Source organism: Halichoerus grypus, chromosome 1 (genome assembly GCF_964656455.1).
Source record: "Halichoerus grypus chromosome 1, mHalGry1.hap1.1, whole genome shotgun sequence".
Classification (NCBI taxonomy): domain Eukaryota; kingdom Metazoa; phylum Chordata; class Mammalia; order Carnivora; family Phocidae; genus Halichoerus; species Halichoerus grypus.
The window spans coordinates 130,197,018-130,220,742 of record NC_135712.1 but is presented as its reverse complement, the minus strand read 5'-3'; the positions used below and the strand labels follow the sequence as shown (position 1 = coordinate 130,220,742).

The window sequence follows — 23,725 nt, the reverse complement described above, 5'->3', positions numbered from 1 at the left end:
CTGTTGCCTGTGGGATGTCTCATTTCCCAATGAACTGACCAGGCATTTGCCATAGTCTGTGCATCAGGGGATGACACACAGCCTGTGTGGACAGTGTGAGTAATGTAGGCATTAGTCAAACTAAAGGGCATTATTTGTATTTACAATAAGAGACTTATGGGGAGATCCCCTCATTTAAGGAATGTAGATGACAGAGGGGAGCCAGCATGTCACCCCAATGTCACCACAATTTATGAACTCAGGAGCATGACGCACTTTTGTTTGACCAGTGGGGTTAGAATAAGGCCCCCACAAGTTCAATTCAGAGCAGGCCAGTTAGTCCTTTATAAAACTGCTTACAAAGATCATAAATCATAACCTTGGCCCTTGGCCATGTGACAAACGGTTCCCTTTTCAGTCTGAATGCGGGACGGAAGACCGTAAGTAGCTCAGTTAGCCATGAACGCGTGCTCCCAATTGAAGCCGCCATCTTGACCAAAGTGGGAGGGCCTCACTGGGCAGGGGCTAGGCAGACAGGAGGAACAGGGCAGCTTTGGGAGCAACTCCTAAACAAGTGTGCAACCTTTTTCCCATCACATGGCCACTTCCTTTAAAAAGATGGATCAAAAGAAGGCTGATCTTTTTCTTAATCAAGGGAAGGTGGGGTAAATCCGGGGCTAGGTGCAGCGCCAACCCTGCGCCATCAGACTTTGTGACACGGGGCAGTGCATTGTATCATTCTTGTCTGCAACTCCTGCATCTGGGAAACAGTGTCAGACACAATCATCTCAGACTCCTTCGGTCCTAAAGTTGTTGACTCTGCACCTGGCAGAGCTACAGCAAATCACAGGTGCCTTGCTCTCACTCATTCAAGTCACGTCTTCCATTAACGCCCGCCATGGCTATAAATGTAGCATTTGTTCCAATTTTGTTATATTTTAAGAGCATTTTTTTTTTATTACTTCTGGATTTCACTTTAAGTGGAATATTGCTATTTACTTGCCAGCTAAGTTCAAGGATTGCTAACATTAGTCTAAATTATACATTGTTTTATTTCTCATTCTATGAAACTACTTTTAATTCTTCGCTCTTTTCCCTTTCCTTTTCCTCTACCTCAGGGTAGAGTTCCTCTCTGAGCTAAGAGCCAAAGCTACCGGCTGGCTGTTTGCTGGTGTGTGCAGGGAACCGTGCTATTATTCAAGTAACAGATAGGTTTAATTTTCTAACTGGAATTATATCTAGCCGAGAGCCAGTGGAGATGCATACCTTAACTTAGGCACGCTATTAGAATGCAAATGACAAGAACGGAGCAGAGAAAGTGTTTTTAAAGAGGATATTTAGGAGTCTGGGCAGAAATAAATTAAACGTATCAGCCTGAGCATCTTCCTAACAGTGAGGACGTAGCAGATTCCTCATAATTAATCTGGCTCCCAGACCTGAACCACCGAAAAGAAAATGCGCAAATCAAGAAGGGTTGCTGAAGATTTAGGTAGCTTTTACTCTTCCAAAATCTGAAAGCAAGTTGGGTTTGGGAGCAGCGGTAATTAGGCTGCAGTGTCCGGTTATCTTTTCAAAAATAGCACAGTGTCACTCAGTTAGAAAACAAAGGCTTGGCTTAAAATCCCACCTGGCCCAGGGCAGCTCCGAGTGCCCCTGCCCCTCTCACTGCCTCTGGGGTCCTCTCCACATGGTTGTGGGCACTGTTTCCGGGACAGTGTGAACCACTGAAGCGGAGGGAGGGGGCCGGGTTCGCGGTACCAGCAGTCAGCTGCCCTGGGGCAGAGTCGTGAACACTTTCCTCGAGGCAAATCTGTTAATGCCACACAAGCAACTCACTCGTGACAAAGCTGTTTAACAACTGGCTACTCTGGAGTGTAGAATATTTTTCACTAGAAATTCTGAAAGTTAAACTTTCATGAAATGCAGGTACTGCTATTGGAGAAATATCATAAAACATCTCTTTAATGTGAACACTACTTCATACAATGAAAAACTATTTACAGTGTGTTGCTTCCAGACAGGTTGCCGTTCCATCGCATGGCTACCCAGCGTGCGTCTTCAGCCGGGGAGCTTCAGTCCTGTATGTTCTCCTTGTACTCGATGGCTCTCCAGGGCCCCTGCGGACTCGGGGCATCTGTCCACTTACATTCTCCCTAGTAATTATGGCTCAGCAGGCATGCCACCAAAATCATCTATAACCCAGAGACTCTGGCAATCATCTATGAACAAAATGCGTAGATTAGGTTTCTCTCCAATAAATACTACTTTTGACAATACAATCCATTTCTGTCTCAAGAAATTGTTTTCAGCCAGGGAAAACATTTTTTTTTTTTCCCCTCATGGAACTAGAGCGAATAGTCTTGTTGTTCACACTGGAACTGTTAGGATGTCTTTGTATACAAATATAGCATATTTTGGCCAGGAATATAATTTCTTGTTAAAGAGTTTATTTGCCTTCACACGCAGAATTGCTACATACATTCACAGTTTTAATAGACTGTAATTAGCTATTCCAGTTGTGCTTTAAAATCCCAAGTATTATTTTCATTAGTGAGTGCAAAGCAAATGTCCCATTTGACTACAATTGGTCCTAGAGTTATAAACTCCATAATGGTTTCTAGAAAATTCCTTCAATCTCCAGTTTCATCATTTGCTTTTTCAGGTATGACTTCCAGGCTCCGGCGCGGCTTCTGAACGTCGGCATTTTCTGTGCCTGGTTTATTCAGCCCACATGAAAGAGCAGCATAATGGATTTGTTTCAGGTTCTCCAAAGTCTCGTTCTTAGCGTATTTCAAAAGATCCGCTTGTCCCTGTAACAAGACACGCAATTAAATGTTAGGTGTGACAGGACTTCTTGCTGCAGTCTGACATTACAGGTCTTCCACTGAAACAGAGATATTGTGATGCCGCAAGAGGACATATATATTATGAGATACTGGCTCTGCATCCGAATAGGTCAATTTTAATAAAGAAAAGTTTGTTTTCCCAGTTTTCCACACCAAACTCCACGAGTGTGCTGCCTCTTCAGTCCTTTCTATTTATCAACCTGAACAGAATTCTGTGTGCGTGGTCCACTGCTGTCTACCCTGGTTAGAATTATATCTTTTGCTAAATTGTTTGGCCCATCTTGGTTTTTCCCTTTTAAGATTTGCTTTATTTTTGGCTTTTCATTCTGAAATAAGTATAAATTCATAGAAGGACACAAATATAGTACAGAGAGGTCTTATATACTTTTTCCCGAATTTCTCCCAACGGTTCCATCTTACCTAACTATAGTCCAAGATCCAAACCAGGCAGCTGACACAGGTGCAAGGCATGTGTACAGCTCTGCGTCACTTCCCCGTCACTACGTGGGGGATTCACGTAACCACCACTGCAGCCAACACACAGAGCTAATCTGCCGCCACAAAGGTCTCCCCAGTACCATGACGCCATAGTCACACCCATCTCCATTCCCCCCACCATCCCTAGCCCCGTGACCACCCTGAGTCTGTTCTCCATTTATAAAGATGTGCTTTGGAGGCAAGCTTTGGCAGACAGGCACACAGCAGGTTTTCACTGACTATTTGCTAGAGAAGGAAGGAAGGAAGGGATTCTTTGCTTTGGATAAACTTTCTTAGCCAAATTTTAATTTCTTTTATAGGGTGTGGCCATCAATTTGACATATATGCAGTCTCACCACATACAGGTCAAAACACAACGGGATAGACCGAAGCGCAGTCACTGGGAGTCTGTCAGCCTCATCACTCTTGACATTTTGACCAGAGCATCCTTTTGCGGGGGGGGGGGGGGGGGGGGCAGCTGTCTTGTGCATCTTAGGCTGGTTAGCAGCGTCCCTGGCTTTTATCCACTAGAGACCAGTAGCACACCCTCAGCTGTGACAACCCAAATGTCTGCGGATGTTGTCAAATATCCCTGGGGGTTGAAACTGCCCATATATCAGCCAATCATTAAGATTACTGGTTAGGAGAAATGATGTGGTGCTCCACTGGAAATTCCAACTTTCCTACTTTGGTCTTTTGTTCTGTTTTTCCTTCCTACCTTTAATCGCCTTCCATTAATAGTCTTTCTACTTATTCTATTACCTTCTCTTCTTCTTTTTCTTGTTTGCTATTTTTTTTTCCTCCCCTCAGGCTCTAAATTTATTCTATTATTCTCTTTATCATCCTTCCATAGTTTGGCTTTTTCTTTGTCATACTTATGTTCTTGGTACTATCCCTTCTTCCTCCCTTTCTGTTTTTTTTTTTTAACTGACTCCCAATGTGCATCTCCATTAAAGTACTCCCATACAACAAAAGCTGGGGGCCAGCTGCCAAGGGTAACAGGTAAGGAATTAGCTTGGCAGCAACTGGACTATAATCAAATCTCAGTCTCTGGTGAGACCAAATTGCAATGTAATTTTAAGCTACTCGGAGGCCAGAATCCACAGAATGGTTTGCTGTTTACCACTTATTGTTCATGATTTTCCTGCTTTACAAAGACCTTTAATTAGTAACTATAAATAGATGTTCCACTGCTTAGTTTAATTGAAGGAACTTCATTTTTTATTCATTCTTACTAGACACTGGATTCATATACTGAGATATTACAAGCAGTAAGGTCTTTGCATATAATATAGCATATTGTGCCTAAAATATAATTTCTTGTTAAAGAGTTTATTTGCCCTCACATGTGGGATTGCTACATACACTTATGGATAATAGATTGTAACTAGATATTCCATTTGTGCTTTGAAGTTCCAAACATTGCTTTTTAAAATTAATAACTTTATTTTTTAGAGCAGTTCTAGGTTCACAGCAGAAGCGAGCAGTAAGTACAGAGGCAGCCCACATGCCCCCATCCCCACAACAGGCACAACGGCCTCCACAACTGACACCCTGCCCCACCGTGGTACGTCCGTTCGTTGTAACCTATAAGCCTACACTGCACATGGTTACCACTCAAAGTCCGTAGTTTACATTACGGCTCACTCCTGGTGGTATACATTCTACAGGCTTGGACAAACGTCTAATGACCTGTATCCACCATTACAGTATCACAGAGTAGGTTTCACTGCCCTCAAAATCCTCTGTGCTCCACCTACTTATCCCTCCCTTCCCCCGAATCCCTGGCAACCACTGATCTTTTTACTAACTCAATAGTTTCACCTTTTCCAGAATGTCATATAGCATGTAGCCTTTTCAGATGGGCTTCTTTCCCTTAGTATTATTACGCATTTAACTTTCCTCCATGTCTTTTATGGCTTGATAGCTCATTTGTTTTTAATGCTGGATGTACCACAGGTTATTTACCCATTCACCTACTGAAGGACATCTCAGTTATGACCAAGTTTTGGCAATTATGAATACAGCTGCTATAAGCATCCATGTGCAGAATTTTGCATGGCGTAAGTCTTTGATTCATTTTGGTAGATACCGAAAGGAGTGTGACTGATGTATCATACAGTATGTTTAGTTTTGTAAGACCCTGCCATCCTGTCTTCCACCAGGGCTGGGCCACTTTGCATCCCACCAGCCATGAATGAGGGTTCCTGCTGCTCCACATCCTCACCAGCGTTTGGTACTGTTAGTGTTTTAGATTTTGGTCATTCTAATAGGCAAACCTTGATGTCTCATTTTTGTTTTAATTCACAATTTTCTAATATTTAACATTGAACAACTTTTCACATACCTACTTGCCATCTGCATATCTGCTTTGGTAAAGTGTCTGCTCAGGTCTTTTGTCCATTTTTAAATCAGATTGTTCATTTTCTTATTGTTGAATTTTAAGAGTTCTTTGTATATTCTGTGCAACAGCTGTTCATCAGATGTGTCTTTTACAAGTATTTTCTCCCGGTCTGTGGCTTGTCTTCTTGTTCTGTTGTCTTTTGCAGAGCAGAGATTTTTAATTTTAATAAAGTCTGGTCTTATGAATTCTTTCATTTATGGATTGTGCTGTTGGTGTTAGATTTAAAAAGTCATCACTGTACCCAAGGTCATCTAAGTTTTCTCCTATGTTATCTTCCAGGAGCTTTATAATAAGTTTCCATTTTACATTTATGTCTATAATCTGTTTTAACTTAATTTTTGTGCAGGTGTAAGTCTGTGTGTGTGTGTGTGTGTATATATATATATATTTTTTTGCATGTGGATGTTCAGTGGTTTCAGCACCACTGTTTAAAAGAATATCTTTGTTCCATTGTATTGCCTTTGCCCCTCAGTCAAAAATCAGTTGACTGTATTTATGTGGGTCTATTTCTGAGCTCTCTATTCTGCTCTACTGATCTAATTGTCTATTCTTTCACCAATATCACACTGTCTTGATTTCTGGAGCCTTATAGTAAATCTCAAAGTAGTGTCAGTCCTCTGACTTTGTTCCTCTCCTTTAATACTATGTTGGTTATTCTGGGTCTTTTGCATCTCCATATAAACTTTAGAATCAACCTGTCAACATCCACAAAATTACCTGATGGAACTTTGATTGGGATTGTGTTGAATCTATAGCTCAAGTTGGAAAGAAATGACATCTTGAAAATATTGAGTCTTCTTAACCATGAATAGGAGATGTCTCTCCATTTTTTCATTTCTTCTTTGATATATTTCCTCAGAGTTTTGTAGTTTTCCTCATATAGACCTTGTACGTATTTTGTTAGATTTATACCTAAGTGTTTCATTTTTGGAGGTTCTAATATAACTGGCGTTACGTTTTTAATGTCAAATTACTCTTGTTCATTGTTATTATCTAGGAAAGTGATGGACTTCTATACACTAACCTTGTATCTTGCAACCTTGCTATCATTGTTTATTAGTTCCAGGAGTTTTTTGTCAATTCTTTTGGAATTTCTACATAGACAATCATGTCATCTGTGAACAAAGACAGTTTCACTTCTTCCTTCCCAATGTACACCTTTTATTTCTCTTTCTTGTCTTATTGCATTCGCTAGGACTTCTAGTACATCATTGAAAAACAGTGGAGTCGGGATATTCTTGCCTTGTTCCAGATCTTAGTGGGAAAGGTTTGAGGTCTCACAAGTATGATGTTAGTTATAGGTGTTTTTTAGATGTTCTTTATCAAGTTGAGGAAGTTCTTCTCTACTTCTAGTTTGCTGAGAGGTTTTTGTTTTGTTTTTTTTTAAATCATGAATGGGCATTGGATTTTGTCAAATGCTTTTTTTCCATCTATTCAGATGATCATGTGATTTTTCTTCTTTAGCCTGTTGATGTGATGGATTACATTAACTGATTTTCAATTGTTATACCAACCCTTCATACCTGGTATAAATCTCACTGGACATAGTGTATAATTCTTTTTATACATTGCTGGATTCAACTTTTTAATATTTTCTTGAGAATTTCTACATCTATGTTCATAAGAGATACTGATCTGTAGTTTTCTTTTCTTGTAATGTCTTTGTCTGGTTTTGGTATTAGGATAATGCTGGCCACATAGAAGGTATCAGAAAGTATTCCCTCTGCCTCTATTTTCTGGAAGAGATTGTAAGAAAAAACTGGTATGATTTTGTCCTTAAATGTTTGCTAGAATTCACCAGTCAACCCATGTGAACTGGTGCTTTCTGTTTTAAAAGGTTATAATAAGGCATGCCTGGGTGGCTCAGTCAGCTGGGCATCTGCCTTCGGCTCGGGTCTTGATCCCAGGTTCCTGGGATCGAGTCCTGTGTTGGGCTCCTTGCTCAGTGGGGAGTCTGCTTCTCCTTCTCCCTCTGCCTGCTGCTCTCCCTGCTTGTGCTCTCCCTCTCTCTCTCTGTCAAATAAATAAATAAAATCTTTTAAAAAAGGGTTATAATTGTTCATTCAATTTCTTTAATAGAAATAGGTCTATTCAAATTGTCTATTTCTTCCTGTGTGAGTTTTGGTAGATTGTGCCTTTCAAGACATTGGTCCATTTCATCTAAGTTATCAAATTTGTGGGAATAGAATTTTCATCAGATTATTTTATTGTCCTTTTAATACCCATGGGATCTGTAGTGATGTCCCTTCTTTCATTTCTGATATTAGTAATTTGTGTCCTCTTTTTGTTTTTCCTTCCTAGTTAGCTTGGCTAGAGACTCACTGATTTTAATGATATTTTCAAAGAGCCAGCTATTAGTCCTGTTGATTTTCTCTATCAATTTCCTGAGTTCAATTTCATTGATTTCTGCTCTCATATTTTTATTAATAAAAATTAGTGGGTCTACATTCAAAATGCTTACTTGGCATGTCCTCTTAGACTTCACATGTCCAAAACTGAGTTCCTGATATCCTACCAGTTTCTCTAACCAGCTCCTCTTAGGTTAAGACAACTCAGTTCTCGCAGTGACTTAGACCAAAGGCCCCGGTACCATCTTTGAGTCCTCTCCTTTTCCTGCATCTCTCACCCCACTTGTCAGCAGCCTCCATTGCCTCCATCATCAATACATATATACACATATACAGGTTCTCGGCACTTCTTCCCACCCTCATTGCCACCACTGCAGCCTGAACCACCATCACCTTTCTCTGAGTTTACGACAATGCCCTTCCAACTGGCCACCCTGCTTTTCTTTTCTCAACATGACAACCAGAGAGATACAATTACATGTAGTCAGAACACATCTCCCCCACCCTTTTGTGATTCCTCATATAACTCAGTGAGAGTCAGAGGCCTTTACCATAGCCCTATATGTCCTGCCCCTGAGCTGTCCTCACCCCCTTGATTGCCCCACCTTGTTCGCTCAGCCACTGTGATGCTGGGCCCTGAAGTGCTCCTCAGACACAGAAGATTCTCTCTGAGGGCGCCTGGGTGGCTCAGTCGTTAAGCGTCTGCCTTCGGCTCAGGTCATGATCCCAGGGTCCTGGGATCGAGTCCCACATCGGGCTCCCTGCTCGGCGGGAAGCCTGCTTCTCCCTCTCCCACTCCCCCTGCTTGTGTTCCCTCTCTCACTGTGTCTCTCTCTGTCAAATAAATAAATAAAATCTTAAAAAAAAAAAAAAAAGAAGATTCTCTCTGGCCCAGCCTCAAGGTGGTTCACTCAGCATTCCCTGTGCAGGGCAGGCCCTTGCCCAGAAAGGCACACAGTTTCCTCTCTCACCTCCTTTAGACCTTGACTCCCTGACCACCTTTCCAAAATGAAGACCACCACTTGTTGCTCACAGCCCTCCTTGTCCCTTCCTGGCCTTGCTTTCTCCAAATGCGTACCACCGTGTAACGTTCTCTGTTGTTGTTTACTGTCTGTCTCTCCCATTAAATGTGAGCTCCATGAGAACAGGGGTTTATTATGTCTTCAGACCACTGTTGAGCCCTCCCCCCTTCAGGCCTAGAACCGCACCGGGCATAGGACATGGGCTCAAGAAACAGCCTGAGTGAATATAATGAGAGTAAAATGTGAAAGTCACCTCTTTTACCTTCACAGCTGCCTCCCAAAGACATGCTGCACATTTTCCTCTGCATTTATATATATTATGAATAGGTATTTTATTTTAGTTTTACAGAAACGGAATCAAGCAAACTATCAGATTCTTCAGTTTTCTTTTTGTTCACCAAAAATCATGCCTTGGCAATCTTTCCATGTCAGCCTATACAGATCTGCCATAGGACAATGGGGCCTTTAAATACAAAAATCCCCAGATGGTATAGGATAATCAATGTGGTAATAACAGAATTCTTTATCTGGTTGAATCTTCTGTTTCCCAAGTTCAGACAGGTCATTACCGTATCTTGGACAGACAAGGCGTTCAGCCGCTAGCCCGGGGAGACACAAAGGACCCCCTACAGGCCCTAAACCTGGGCTGGGGAGCTGCTGAGCTTTATCCCCATTACTTATATTTTGTTCTGTGCATCTAAAACTGCATGTCTGACATGTCTCGGGATTGCGGCATCCAGCGGGAGTAAAGAACAATTCCCAAAGAGGTGATGATGGTGTTTGCTGTAGCAGTGTTCACATCTCATTGCTTCAGAAGACTTCGAAAGAGCAAAGGCTATTTAAAACACTGCCACCCACTGACACAGGGTATCTGAAGACTCCGACGAAACTGGCTTTGCAATGTTTCCAGTTGAGAAACTCAAACCCTATTTGGTTTCACACATTCTGTTTTGAATTTCATAACTTATTCTATTTGGTTTTCATCATCAAAGAGTTATAACAACCTTAGGTCAAAATATTTAAGGTTCCTACTTAGACTCAGAACATAATCTTTAAAAGACAGAGCTAAGGGCAGGGCTGGATCCCAGCGGCTCTTGCTGAGAGTCTGCCCCGTGTTCCTTCTGGCCCTGCCGGTGGCTGCCTGAGGTCAGGTCGGAGGCTGGAGCAGCTGGGAAAGGAATGACGACGGCAGGCACCAGACACCAGAGCCAGCGTCCCAGCCATCCTCAACACTCGGCCAATCACCAGACTTTCTGTCTGACCACAAAACGTGTCCTAGCTTTGAATATATGTTAAAAATACTTCCAGGCACATCTGTTAGTGCTGCATAGTTTTTGAATCTAAAATTAACAATCACAATTCACTGCTTTTATTTAGGCCTAGAGCTAAAACAACAGGGATTCTATAGTTCAGTTATTTTTTTTTTTCAAAGCTTTTTCTATCCAACTATCTATTAGAGAAGACCAGAGTTGCCTTCTTACTGAGGTGAGTGAACCAGAATGGCCACAAAGACTCCCCCCGACCTCTGCCACCAAACCATGCAATGGCCATGTGGCTGAGAGCTGGAGCGGGCAAAGATGGCCACCTGCTGCTCCTGGGAGTTAGCAGACACGTTTCTTCCAAATTACAAGCAGTGGGAAGGAAAAGAAAAAAGAGGACACTCATACCATTTTGGGAGTCTGAAGGAGGCATAAAAGTAGTCAAATACTTTTTAATTTAATGCAAATAAGAACGTAAGTTATCAGTATCTGGTTTGACCTCAGCATGTCCGGGGCCCACACTGACTTTTGGGTTGTTCTGGGGCTAAACTCCCCAACCCGAGAAGGCTCCCTTGGATGGTAATGGACTAGGCTGCCTCCTTCCTGCTTCCTTATCCACTCAGGAACACAGAGAGGAACACAGCAGCTTCTAGGTACCCTCACTGACACCTCCTGCTCCCTCAAGAGATGAAGCCAACTCTGGGACAAAGAGACGGGGGGCAGACACCTAGAGAGCACCAAGGCCCAGCAGGAAGATAGACTGCCGCCCCGCATGAGCCTAGCACCAACCCGCAAGCTGGGCCCTTCCTCAGCAATTTGCAATGCACGTGCCCTTATTTTTCCTGTCACCCTGCAAGTCTTCAAGAGGTCTCCTGTCCCCTCCCTCATCATCACTCTTTGAAGACTGCATGGGGGTCTAGAGTGCTGCTGCCGCCTCTCACCGGAGCATCTTCTGCAACCCAAACCAGGGAATCGAAACTGCAAAGCCCTAACACAATCTCATGACCAGGAAACATGACTGCTGTGTGCCAGGCACTGTATTAAGCCCTTCATAAAGATTATCTCATGAGAGTCTCTCAATTCTGCCAGAGGTACTCTTCCTATCCCCACTTTTACAGATGAGGAAACAGAGTTTAGAGAGATTAAGGGCTTTGCACAAGGCAGAGTCTACACAGCAAATTACACTTAAACACACACGACTTCTTCTCTGTGTGTTCTGTTTTCTTTTTAGATTAACTCAACCACTGGGCCCAAACAATAGAGCTGAGCCCCACATGTGACATGTGACGCTTTCAAGCAAGCCAAGTGGGACGTCTACCACCCTCTCTAATGTCCTCCGTATATCACCAATGGTGCAGACAATCTACTCTTCCTGGGCTTAAACACGAGCACAGAAATACAGGTTTCCCTCCATATTTGTTGAATGAGGAGGGAGTGAACACCACAATGGTGGGGCTGGGGGGATCTTGGCTCCTGGTTCTAAGCTGCCTCACTATACTCTGACAGCTCCCCGAGAGGCCTGTGCGGCCGGCGAAAGCTGCGGCACGTTCATCTGAGTTACAGAAGGCCTTCTTCCCACTGAAGTCTCAGGAAGCCTTACACTTGAAAAAAGATCCCCAGATCATCAGTCCCCTAAGTTAGAGCAACAGAGCAGAGTGGCACGTGCTTCTCTATAGGACATTGAATTCATTTTAAGTGTTTCATGATTTTTTCTGTCCTTCTAGCTTCCATGACGTTCATTCGCATGTTGGAAGGGAGCGGAATGTGAACTGTCTATAACCTCATCTCTCTGCAGAGGAAGACTCTGCTGCGGATCCCCCAAAGGGCTTCCGGGTGCTGGCCAGGTGGATGAGGGGCTCTGAGAGTGTGAGAATAGCTCTGGAAACATGGCTCCTAACCCTTGGTTTCTCCCTTAATCCAAAGAGACGTGCCAGTTTTTTGATGCAGTGTCTGGATCATGCAGGCACGGTGGGTGGGCCCCGAGACCCCCCCTTGCACCTCGATCCCCTCGCCCCTGCCAATATTTTGGCTATTTCATCACCTTGATAGCTGTTCCTCAATTTCACAATGGTGGTGCTCAAAGGTTTATACAAAGTTTAATTTAAATTTCTAAATATAAGATGCAATTTAAATTCAGAATGGATGTCTCTCACCTCAGAAACAAGTTTACATTTCACTCAACAAAGATGGAGGGTGGGGGGGCTCCCAGGAGCTCCCAGGCAGCACCGTGGAGGAGGTGTGGTGTCTGAGTCGGGCTCCGACAGACGGGCAGGAAAGGATTTCAGCAGGCCAAGGGGCTGTGGAGGACGCTGCCTTCCACACGTGACTCCATGACTCCAATAAATGATGCCTGTGGGGCTTAGCCATGGCTTAGTAGCATGATTTCTATACTAGAAAGCTTTCTGAGCTCCAACTGGGGTGACATCTCCCTCTGATAATGGGAATGGCCACGGGGAGGGCTAAATTTCACACTGGTGGTGAGCGCCAGCCCCCTGCCCTGGGAGAGGACCTCGCCTGACACAGAGCCGGTGGCCGGTGGCTCCGGTGGCAGAGCTGGGGTGAGGGTTACTGGAGGCTCCAGACAGTGGAAGTGAGCCAGGACTGAAGCGCAGAGACAGGAGGTCAAGAGAGGGCTCCAGGCAGCGGGACCAGGACCAGAGGGGAGGGTGGTGTGCCTGACGTGTAGAGAGAGTGAAGGGATGTTGAGGGATGAGCAGGGCCAGGATCATGAGCATGGAAGCTCCTGAAAACACTAGTAAAAACAGCATGCACAAGCACTTCCTTCGCACCGTTAATCTTTTAAGCACAACTTTTGCATAATCAAACATTAGCTGAAAGATCACAAATTCCACATTAGTGGGATCCAATGTCTGAGGTTTTATTGTGTTTTAAATGGGCCAGAAAGTACAGCCCGCCTAATGACAAACACTACTGTAGTCTGATTTTCTGAGCCGTGCTGAAGAGTCTTCACAGGCTAAATAGAGGAATGGCTTTCAGCCAATTATAGATTTTCAGGAAAACAGGCAACATAAAACATCTCCTATAATACGTAACATAACTAAAGGATACTACCATCAATAAAGAAAAAGAGTTGCACAAAGACCATCACAGTAATTTTCGGAAAAGAAACAAATGTTAGTCTTCAGGTCTTCAAGGTAAGTACTGCACCTCAGGTAAAAACAAAATCAAGATGAATGTCTTACCAGGTGCAAAGACCGTCTGGTTTAATTATTAATTTTTGGCAGAAGTCTCATGTTCCTAAAGAGAACAAATCTCTAATTGCTTTCAGGGTTTAGTTTTTAGTCTTGCTCCTGAGGGTGGGGCTGCAGAGAGCAGGGAGAGCCGGCTTGGCAGCAATTCGTGTGGAAAACATCTTGGATTGTAATAAGCTTCATTTGAGTTTAGGATATGACAGAGGTGCTAGAAAATCCAGCATAATTTTGGCCTGTATTAACAATAAGATAATTTTCAGACTATGAACAAAATCATACTGACGAGTCCTACACTGGGGTGGTTAGTGCACTGTGCATCCAAAGTATGAGGATAATTCTGGCCACCCCATCTTATGAAGGACACTGACAAACTAGAGCCATTAGAAGACCAAGGGACCCACCGGGGAGGGGACCAGATGCCATCGCATCCTGGAATCTGCATAGCTGAGCATGTCTGACCTGGACTGGGTAGGTCGAAGAGAAGATAATGATAGTGCTCAAAGGTATAAAGGGATGCTGAGGAAGAGGGAATAGAATAATTCTGGGCTGCTTTGAGGGTATTACTGTAACCAGTGGGAAGAAGTGAAGTTACAGAGAGGTCAATTCTATCTACTGTACGGCGGAACGTAACGAAAACTGCAGGACGGTGGGAGGCTGGCAATCTAGTGGAAGCAGCAGGAAGGTGGATGTGATGACCCCACGGTGTTGTGTGGCCAAGCCTCCACCCCTCTAAGGCAAAATGCTTCATTTGCAGGTTCTGCCACTGCAGGACGCTACCTGCAAGGACGGCTGCCCATAACTGCTTCCATCCCCGCCCAGGCGTGCCGCCCCACCCACTACCAGGTGGAGTCCACTTCCCCTCCCTTGACTCGGAGGGCGGCCTTGATTGGCTTTGGTCAGTTAAACATGGAGGAAGTGGTCTGACAAGCCAGGCAGCTTGGAATCTCACAGCCATATAAGGAAGCTGGGGCTGGACTACTGAATGATGACAGACCGCGTGGAGAGAAGAGAGAGAGAGAGAAGAGAGAGACCTGGACGTTCCAGCCATCCCTGGTGAGATGCCAGCCATGGGAGTGGAGCCTTCTTGGATATTCCAGGCCCAGCTGACCTCCCGGCTGAACCAAGCCTCACAGATGATCTGGTCAACTCCAGAGGGAGCAGAAAAACCACCCAGCTGAGCTCAGCTAGCCCACAGAATCACTAGTTTTGGCATGGTTTGTTACACAGCAACAGAGAACTGAGACAGCCAGTCAAGATGGCTGTATTTTGTATTTTGTGACAGGGCCTTTCTGGGCACAGTGGATTGAAGCAGGTAGAGAACCTGATCCAAGGAGAACTTAATACAAGAGGAGGCTTATAACTTTAGGATCGCTGGTCTGGATGTGAAATGAAAGGATAGGCGAGCCGATCAGATTTCCTCTCTTTGGAACTTGAACTAGGAAATACAAGTAGATTGAGGACTTGGAACAGAAACTTCTAACGTATAGTCAGGGCCAAAGCAAGACAGGACCAAGTCACACAGCGGAAGAAACCACGAGTGAGCAGGAGGAGCTGTTGGCAGAGGGAGAAGGACAGAGAGATGACCACGGGCCCCCAGACAAGGGCTGCCCCAGGTGCTGCTGGGCTTCCTGACTGCTCTTCACTCCCGTGAGGCCAGACCCAGCTTCTGGTCTCAGGGCTCCCTGTCCTCTCGGGATCCCTTCCATGAGCCAGCATCGCTCGCCTCTCCTCTGCAAGCTAGCCTGCAGGAGTTGGGCTTCTTATCACCAAAAGGGACCAATTAAAACAGGGCTCTTCTACCATGAGATTCTACCATTTTGGGAATGGTAATAAATAGAAATAATAAAAATGATCACCAGTTCAGTGAATATTTTAGCAAATGGAAAATAAAGGGAGAGGAACATCTTGATTAAGCTGGTGGGTGGAAGATGTATTAACAGAATTTCCTTCCCACATTCCCGATGAAATGAGCAAAAAGTAAAATCGGCAAACACACACACATACACACAAACACAAGCAGCAAACAAACAAAAGGGTATGACACAATTTAATAAACTTCTAAAACTCACAGAATTCACAGTGGCAATTCATAAAAATCCTGAGAATTCTAAGAGCCAGTCAAATTGGAAAGATACAAACTGAGTGTCCTTCTCTTTTACTTCTGTTTGATGGAGCAGAACAGATGATGGGACAGAGGGTGGGATGAAAAAGTGACACAAGACAAGTGAAGAACAGGGCTGACACACAAGGAGAAGACTGGACATGATATATTAAACAATGATGTTCAGACAGTGCAACAACACAGTGAGCCCTGAGGGAAGAGATGCAAACGGGGGTCTGGCTCCCTATTTGCAGGGGTTCCAGGCTGTGGTGTGGGAAGGCAGAGCCCAAGCAGAGCCCAGCAGCCCCACTGAGCTGAGGAGACAGAGTTCGGAGTTCAGGGAGGCAAGGTGGCTAGGATGTGCGGGGCAAAGTGATGGGCCTCTTAAACAATCACTGTAAATATCTACGTCCAAGAAGATAAAGGATATGGTGAACATGAAGACAAGAGAAATGGGAAGCTGGGCAGGATTAATGGCAGAGTAGACACTTCAGGAGATACAGCAATATTGCTTGAAGATGCAGAACTAACAGAAACTATTAAAAAAGAAAGAAAGACCTAAAAAGAAATGAGTAGTGGGTCTGTCACTTCTGGGAAGATATCAAGCAGTATATATGTATAAATGGAGTTACAGAAGAAGGAGAGAAACAGTAAGACAGGAAAAAAGATTTAAAGAAAAACTGGCTAAAAATTTTCCAAATTTGATGGAAACTATAAATCCACATGTAGAAGAATCTCAATAAACCCTAAGCGGAAGAAGCATGAAGAAAACCAGACTAAGGCCCATCATAATTCGTTTAAAAAGCTAAAAAAAAAAAAAAAAAAAATCCAAACAAAAAGATGCTCTACCTCTATACCTTTCCTAGACTGGCTAAACTGACAATAGCAAGTGTTGTCATGGATGTGGAATAATCAGAACTCTCCTAACACTGCTGGGGGGAATACTACATGGGCCAGTTTGGAAAGTGGTTTGGCAATTTCTTATAAAGTCTGACATACACTTAACCATACGACCCAGCAACTGCACGCATAGGTATTTATCCAAGAAAATAAGCACATGTCTACACAAAGACCTGCATGGGAATGCTCGCTACAGCTTTATTCACAATAGCTAGAAACTGAAAACAACCCAAACGCCCAGCAACTAGGGAGTGTATGAACAAAGAGTCACACAGCCAGCAAACAGAATACTGTTCATCAATAAAAAGGAATGGATTGCTGAAACACACCTCAACCTGGATGAATATCCAAAGCATTATGCTAAATGAAAGAAGCTAAATGAATTGCTGAACAATCTTTACAGTGAGAGATCTTTATTTCCTGTAAAGAGATTCTTTTAGCTTCTTTATGGTTTACTTTTCTTCTGTTAAATTAAGGAAAACTTAGTACTTTTTTAAAAAAATTAAGAAGAGCAATTCTAGTAGGATTCTGTCTACTGGCATACCTTATTTCATAATATCTGAGACACCAGTTCTTGTCAGAGGTACCATTAAGAAAGAAAATCACTGCCAACTGAACTACGGTATAGTGCACAGATGCCATGGACTATAAGACACAGGCCAATTTCAAAGATGTGAAAAATAGAAAAAAGAAGTATGATTCAGAATCAATAAAATGTATCTCCATCCATCCATCCATCCGTCCATCTATCCATCCATCCATCCATCCATATACATCTAAAATGGTTCCTAAAATAAGGTCACGTACATTTAATAAGAGTTATTTCTCAGAGGATTTGAAGTCATTTTAAAACTTTTAAATCTTTTCTACATTAAAAAAGTCTCCTTATAATGAAGATGCATTTACAAAAACAAACGAATGATTTTTATTCAAAATAAAAAATGTCTGGAAGTAAATATGCCAACCTATCAACTGTAGATAACTCTGGATGTGGTATTCACAGCTGACATTTCTTCTTTGTTCATTTCTGTATTTTAAAGCAATTCTGAAAATTGCAAAACTAAACAAAGCAAGCAAAAATTCATAAAAACTGGGAAGCATGTCCATAGATGAAAGGAATTTATGGCAGGAGGCCTCCATGCCGGGTGACCAATCATCTCCTGGTTTGCCCAGGACTGTCCTGATTTTCACATGGGAAGCCCTATGTCCCGGGATGACTGGTCACCCTGCCTCCTTTACTGTTCAAATGAGTGGAGGAAGATACTTTTGATTTCATTCTAGGGCAGAGGTACTCCATTTTTTAGGGTACCTCAGAATCCCCCAAGGAACTTGTTAAACAAGCAGATTCCTACGTTCTACCCCTAGGGATTCTGACCCAGATTCTGAGGTGGGGCTCAGGAAACTGCATTTCTAAGCACCGCAGGAAATTCCTGTCTGGCCTCACATTTCCAGGGCTCCCTGGACATGTCTCCCTGTCCTCCTTCCCCTTTTCTCTCCATACCCAGTGTCATCTGAAACCTGCCCCTAGCCTCTGTGTCTACCATGAGGGCACGGCTGCCTATTGCCCACCATGCGCTCTCCAAACTAACCACAAAGAACAAGTAGTCAGAGGAATCCAAATGATCCGATTCCCTCCTGCCAGGAAAAGACTAGTAGCTCAACTGAGACCCAAATTCACGTCCAAGGGGTCATTGATTCTCCTAAACAAAGTCAAAACTTGTGAAACACCCAGGAGTGGAAAAAGCCCTTCCATTATATGGAAGTGACACACAGATCTTTCCGGTTCTTTCCCATTCCTTGCTCAGCTTCTACCATACTCAAACACCATCTAGAGCAAATATGCTAGAAATTCTAAAAAGATCCTTTACCCTGTCCTATACATCAGTTTCCATATGAACATAAGTCTGAGGTGTTAATTCCCTCTCCTGGACATAATTCAAAAGAAAATAGGTTTTCTCAGGGTAGCTATTTGGTTCAATTACTTACTTCTAAAATCTGGTATATTACTTTATGTCAGCTGTTTTTCATTAATGTGTGCACCAGGCTCCCATTTTCGGTGGCTCTTAGCCAAGTGTGTCTCAGACTTTAATGTGCATGAGAATCCCCTGGGAGCTTGTAAAAATGCAGATTCTGATTCAGTAGATCTGGGGTGGGGCTTGGGAGTCTGCATTTTGAACAAGCTCCCAGGTGATGCCCAGGCTTCTGCTTCCTAGACCACAAAGGAGTAGCAAGGATAGTTGACAAGTGAAAGTTTGGTCTGTAAGTGTGGTTTTGCCTATAATAAAATAAAAGCAAAATGAGCATTTGTTCTATCACAGGGCTTAAACTACTGTGTTACTTTTCCCCTGAGATTTGCAGGAAATTTGTTGTGTACCCCCACCTCCGGGTGGGAATGAGTCAGCAAGTTATAAAGCCAAATTCCTTTTCCTTGTAAATTCTTCTATCTGCTGTTTACTGAATTGCAAACTATCAAAGTTAACTTCTAAGCAGAATATTGAAAGATTACAAAAGAAAGCACACGTGAAGGAAGGGAAGTGTTTTAATAAGTCAAGAAAATGATTTTAATTATAAAAACGAGTAGAGGTTTAACGTGAGAAAATGCAAGTTGGCTCACTTTGGAAGGTTGACTTTTTATTAAATCAAATCAGAAAACTGTTGTCTGCTGCAGGGATGGATCTTTTAATTTGAGGAGGAACAAGGAAATTAAAAGAGGAAGCTGTGATAACATCTTTACTGTTTTGACTTCAAGGGAGCAGAAAGTTTGGAGGGTGAATACCAGAGAGTAATTTTAAGATTTAGCTGTCCAAGATCCAGAGTGAAATAATGTTTCTGTGTTATGATTATTCAAGTTCCCAAACATGGAAAAGAAGAAAGGTAAAGACCACTGAGACAAAAAGGTTTCAAGGTACATACATAGCATTATTTTAAAAATCATGTCACATGATACATAGCACAGAGAAAAAGGCAGGGAGAATGTATGGCCAAAGGCCAGTGGTAATTGCCTCTGAACGGTGGGACCATGTTCATCTTTGCTTATTTCTATTTTGACAGTTTCAACAAGAATGTATTACTTTTATAATAAAAAATAATAAGCATTTAAAAAATAGCCATGCTGAGGAAGGAAGGAAGAAAGGAAGGGAGAGGGAGGGAGAGAGGGAGGAAGACAGATAGTTTCTTCCTTGAAGGAAAATTTCTTTCCAATGGCAATTCCTTTACATATTGGTTTTAATTATGTCCCACACAATTCTTTCCTATTTTTGTCCTGGGATCATATTAATATTAAGGCTGTGATTATACTTGAAAGTGTTAAATGACATTTGAGTAATTAGAATCTAAATTCTCAATCATCCCGCTATAATCACACTGCCTATTTCACAGACAGCAACTGGCATTTATAAACTTGACAGTGCTTCAAGGAGAGAAGCCAAGGTCCTCTCCCTTCTGTCAGAATCCACAATGTGCCAACCACAGGAGTCCCCTGTGCTCTCTCCAAGCCACGCGGCCCAGCGACCGTGCCTGCGGGCTCTGCTGAGGGCCGAGTTCTCCTGGGACGGCTGGGACCACGCTGGCCTGTCTGACAACGCACAAGGCAAGACCTGTTCTACCACATGGGGGAAACGTGCTGCGAAAGGCTGATGCAGCTTCACCGGCATCAGAACCAGCTTGGCCACGTACCTTTAAGATGGTGATATTCCAGGTAAAGCTCTCCACTGCTTTTTGTAGCTTTCGTTCCTTCAAACCTTCCTTGGTGCCGATGCTGTGTAAGTGCTCATGGAATTCCATGGCTGCAAGAAACAAAGCAGTTTACTTCCACGTCCAACCTGGGCTAATGACCTGGCAACACTTCTATTTCTACATATAGCTCAAAGAATTCCAGGCTCCAGGGGAATTTCAGAAATGTGCCTCTTTAAGAATGTAATAACTGAGGGGGAACCCTGACAATTCATGGTCCCAGCAAGGCGGAAGGCATCTTAGAGGTCAGCTATCATTCCTCATGGTCTTTGAAGGGCGAACAGGGCACATATAATCATTCCCATTCTTATTTTAGAGAGGAGGAATCTGAGGCTTGGCAAGCATGAGAGATGGACGGCTGTGGAGGAAGCAAAAGGAAGAGCTGGGATTAGAACCCAGGTCTTTGGAACCTCAGAAGGCAGATTTCAGCGCTGCTGTACTTCCTGTCACACACAGAGTCAGTCTGAGGTCAGACAGCAAGCCTACGGCGAAGGGGCGCGGACTGGGACAGAGACCCTGAACTCTAACTCTGCATTTCCATTATGACTCTTGAACATAATCTACATAATCAAATATATATTCCCTATTGCCGTTCAAAATAGTCTCAAAGAAGCACCCTATGCAACAGCAGTGCAATAATGCAGGAGTAGTATGATGGTTCATTTGCTGTTTTATTTTTATTTATTTATTTTTAATTATGTTATGTTAATCACCATACATTACATCATTTTTTTTTTTTTTTAAAGATTTTATTTATTTATTTGACAGAGGGAGACACAGCGAGAAAGGGAACACAAGCAGGGGGAGCGGGAGAGGGAGAGAAGCAGGCTTCCTGCGGAGCAGGGAGCCCGATGCGGGGCTCAATCCCAGGACCTGGGATCATGACCTGAGCCGAAGGCAGATGCTTAATGATGAGCCACTCAGGCGCCCCTCTTTTGCGGTTTTAATACCGTGACAACTCATGGAATTTTATATATTAAACTGCAGTCAATGATCCCACCTCTGGCCAATGGGAACCCTTCAGACTGGTTCCTATGTCCTTTTGAAATGACTAATCAGCCTTTTGGCACAAGGTGTTCTAGACTTACCAAGTACATTTTCCACCTCGGCCCTGCAGCCAGGCATTTCTCTAAGGACCTCTGGGTTTTTTGTGGAGAATGATATTTAAAGACCACAATCTGAGTGTTAGCAGTGCCCATTTTTACTGAGTTTTCATTGTTTTTTAGGCCTTTTCATTGGACAGATATCAGACACTTTTTTTTAAAAGGGAATAAGATCTTGCTAATACTTCTATTTTTTTTTTTTTTTAAGATTTATTTATTTATTTGAGAGAGAGGGAGAGTGCATGTGCTTGAGCACGAGTGCAGGCGGGAGGAACAAAGGGAGAGAGAGAGAATCTCTTAAGCAGAATCCCTGCTGAGTGTGGAGCCCAATGCAGGACTCGATCCCAGGACCCTGAGATCATGACCGGAGCTAAAACCAACAGTCCACTGTACCACCCCAGGTGCCCTGCTAATACTTCTAATTCAAATTTAAGTGTACAAGGTTTTTACATATTTTTTAAAATTTTATGCTTATTTTGTATCTCTTAGGTGGAAAATCTTAATTCCTAACCACATCAACCTAGCTATTAATAGTAAGACTGCTGAATCGAATTTAAAATCTGCATTTGGGGGGAGGGTCCTCAGAGAGCATCTTATTAAGAATGTACAGTAAGAATACTGTCTTCTCAGGTCAGTGGAGAAAAGAATTATTGTGACTGACCTTAGAAGACAATGTTGATATGATTAGGAATTAAGATTTTCCATGACCTGTGCTTTTTTGGATATAATCTGTTTTATGATTATGTCAAAGCTTTACATGATTCCAAAGCCAAACCTCATCTCAAAGTGTGCTTAGGTAGGTCTTGCTTCCTCCTGGTATCTTGCACTCTGATCCCTCCCTCCCCCTATACATTTTTTGTAGTTTTTAATTAACTTTCTCCTGTATTGTTTCTCCTTGAAAAATCTAAGCAACTGTGGGGAATGCCTGGGTGGCTTTGTTGGTTAAGGGTCGCCTTCGGCTCAGGTCATGATCCCAGGGCCCGGGAATCGAGTCTCACATCGGGCTCCTTGCTCAGAGGTGAGCCTGCTTCTCCCTCTGCCTGCCGCTCTCCCTGCCTGTGCTCTCTCTCTCTCTGACAAATAAATAAATAAAATCTTTAAAAAATATATAAGCAACTGTGTACGTATATCCATGATCTTCCCTTTCTTGCACAAGAAATTTCTGTACTTGGATTTTTGTTTTCTGTACACTGTTCAGAAGTACAGTGTTCTGTACCTTGGTACATAGTGGATGGAGATCACTCCATGTCAGCGTGGAGAGCTCATCCTCACTCTTTTTTTTTTTTAACAGCTTACATGGACTCCTCGAGTAGATGAACCAGCATTTATTTAACTAGTCCCCGCTGATGGACACTGGGTTGTTTCAAAAGCATTTGCTGCTACAAATAATGTGGAGCAGTCATAATCTTTATAGACATTTCCTGTGTTCCTCAGTGCACACGTACTGTTCAGTTGGGCATTCCAATTTCTAACTGCCTTTCTATGCAATACCATTTCAAAGCAACTCTTTATACTGTGATTGACAGCAACTTTATTTCTTAGTGTCTCTAAACAGTAAACAAAAGCTGACACATATGATAAATACAGTAAAACTGCCAATTTAGTCTTTTTTCTTCTTTTTTTTCTCCCCTCACTGAACAGGAATGATGGTTCTAATTCCTGTCTTGCTAAAGGCTTAACAACATAACTGGTTTCAAGAAAAAATGGTAAAATTCATTACATCACTTAGAAAACTACCACACTAACCACTCCCCTTTTCTCCAACTTCTCTTTCACCAGTGATGGTATCTGAGAATATCCCAACTTGATTAACTAAACCCCCTCCACCACAGTGCTGGCGACCTGGCTCAGACAGCGGGCTGCATCCCCTATATCTAGTTCTGACTTCTACTGAGATGTGCTTGGCTTAGCATACTGCAAAAAACAAACAAAACAAAAAGACAAAATACCCCTAAAAATAAACAAAAAAAATAACCATGAGTAGGTAGCAATCTTGTTCTAAAACACAGGTTTTTTGCAAGCATTTAATTGCATGCATGCATGGACACACACACACACACACACACCTTTTCCCTGGCCACATCTGGGAGACCCCCGTGGAGAGCGCTGTGATGACTCAGACCCACTTCTTAGAACATGGCCAGCTGAAGCCTGAGCGGTGAGACCTTGATGTGCTAGCTTTTCTGTTAAGATTTAATACTGGACTTTGGCAAGATCTGGAGTTCAGGATGGGTCATGAATACTCATAATGATTCTATTCTGTTCATCAGGAGGTACTCTAGCCTTATAAGCATCACTGAGGTATGGCAGATGGAGTTTATGACTGGAATTCAGGAGAGAGA

At 43.0% G+C, this 23,725-nt stretch overlaps 1 protein-coding gene across 4 annotated transcripts in view; it reads right to left on the bottom strand.

Annotated features, from left to right (window-relative positions):
- Window positions 1-1,923: 1,923 nt before the first annotated feature.
- The window catches only part of PLCL2 (phospholipase C like 2), a 186,014-nt gene continuing 164,212 nt past the window's right edge, over window positions 1,924-23,725 (bottom strand). For 2 of the 4 annotated variants that reach the window (XM_036078068.2, XM_078072085.1), the window contains exons 6-7: window positions 20,224-20,333; window positions 1,924-2,789 (exon numbers count right to left, since the gene is read on the bottom strand). In XM_036078068.2, the coding sequence (XP_035933961.1) occupies window positions 2,610-2,789; window positions 20,224-20,333 (290 nt within the window). In that variant the 3' untranslated portion in view covers window positions 1,924-2,609. Of the gene's footprint in view, window positions 2,790-20,222; window positions 20,334-23,725 lie in introns of those variants that run through there. The other 2 variants (XM_078072087.1, XM_036078069.2) reach the window with 2 other exon arrangements.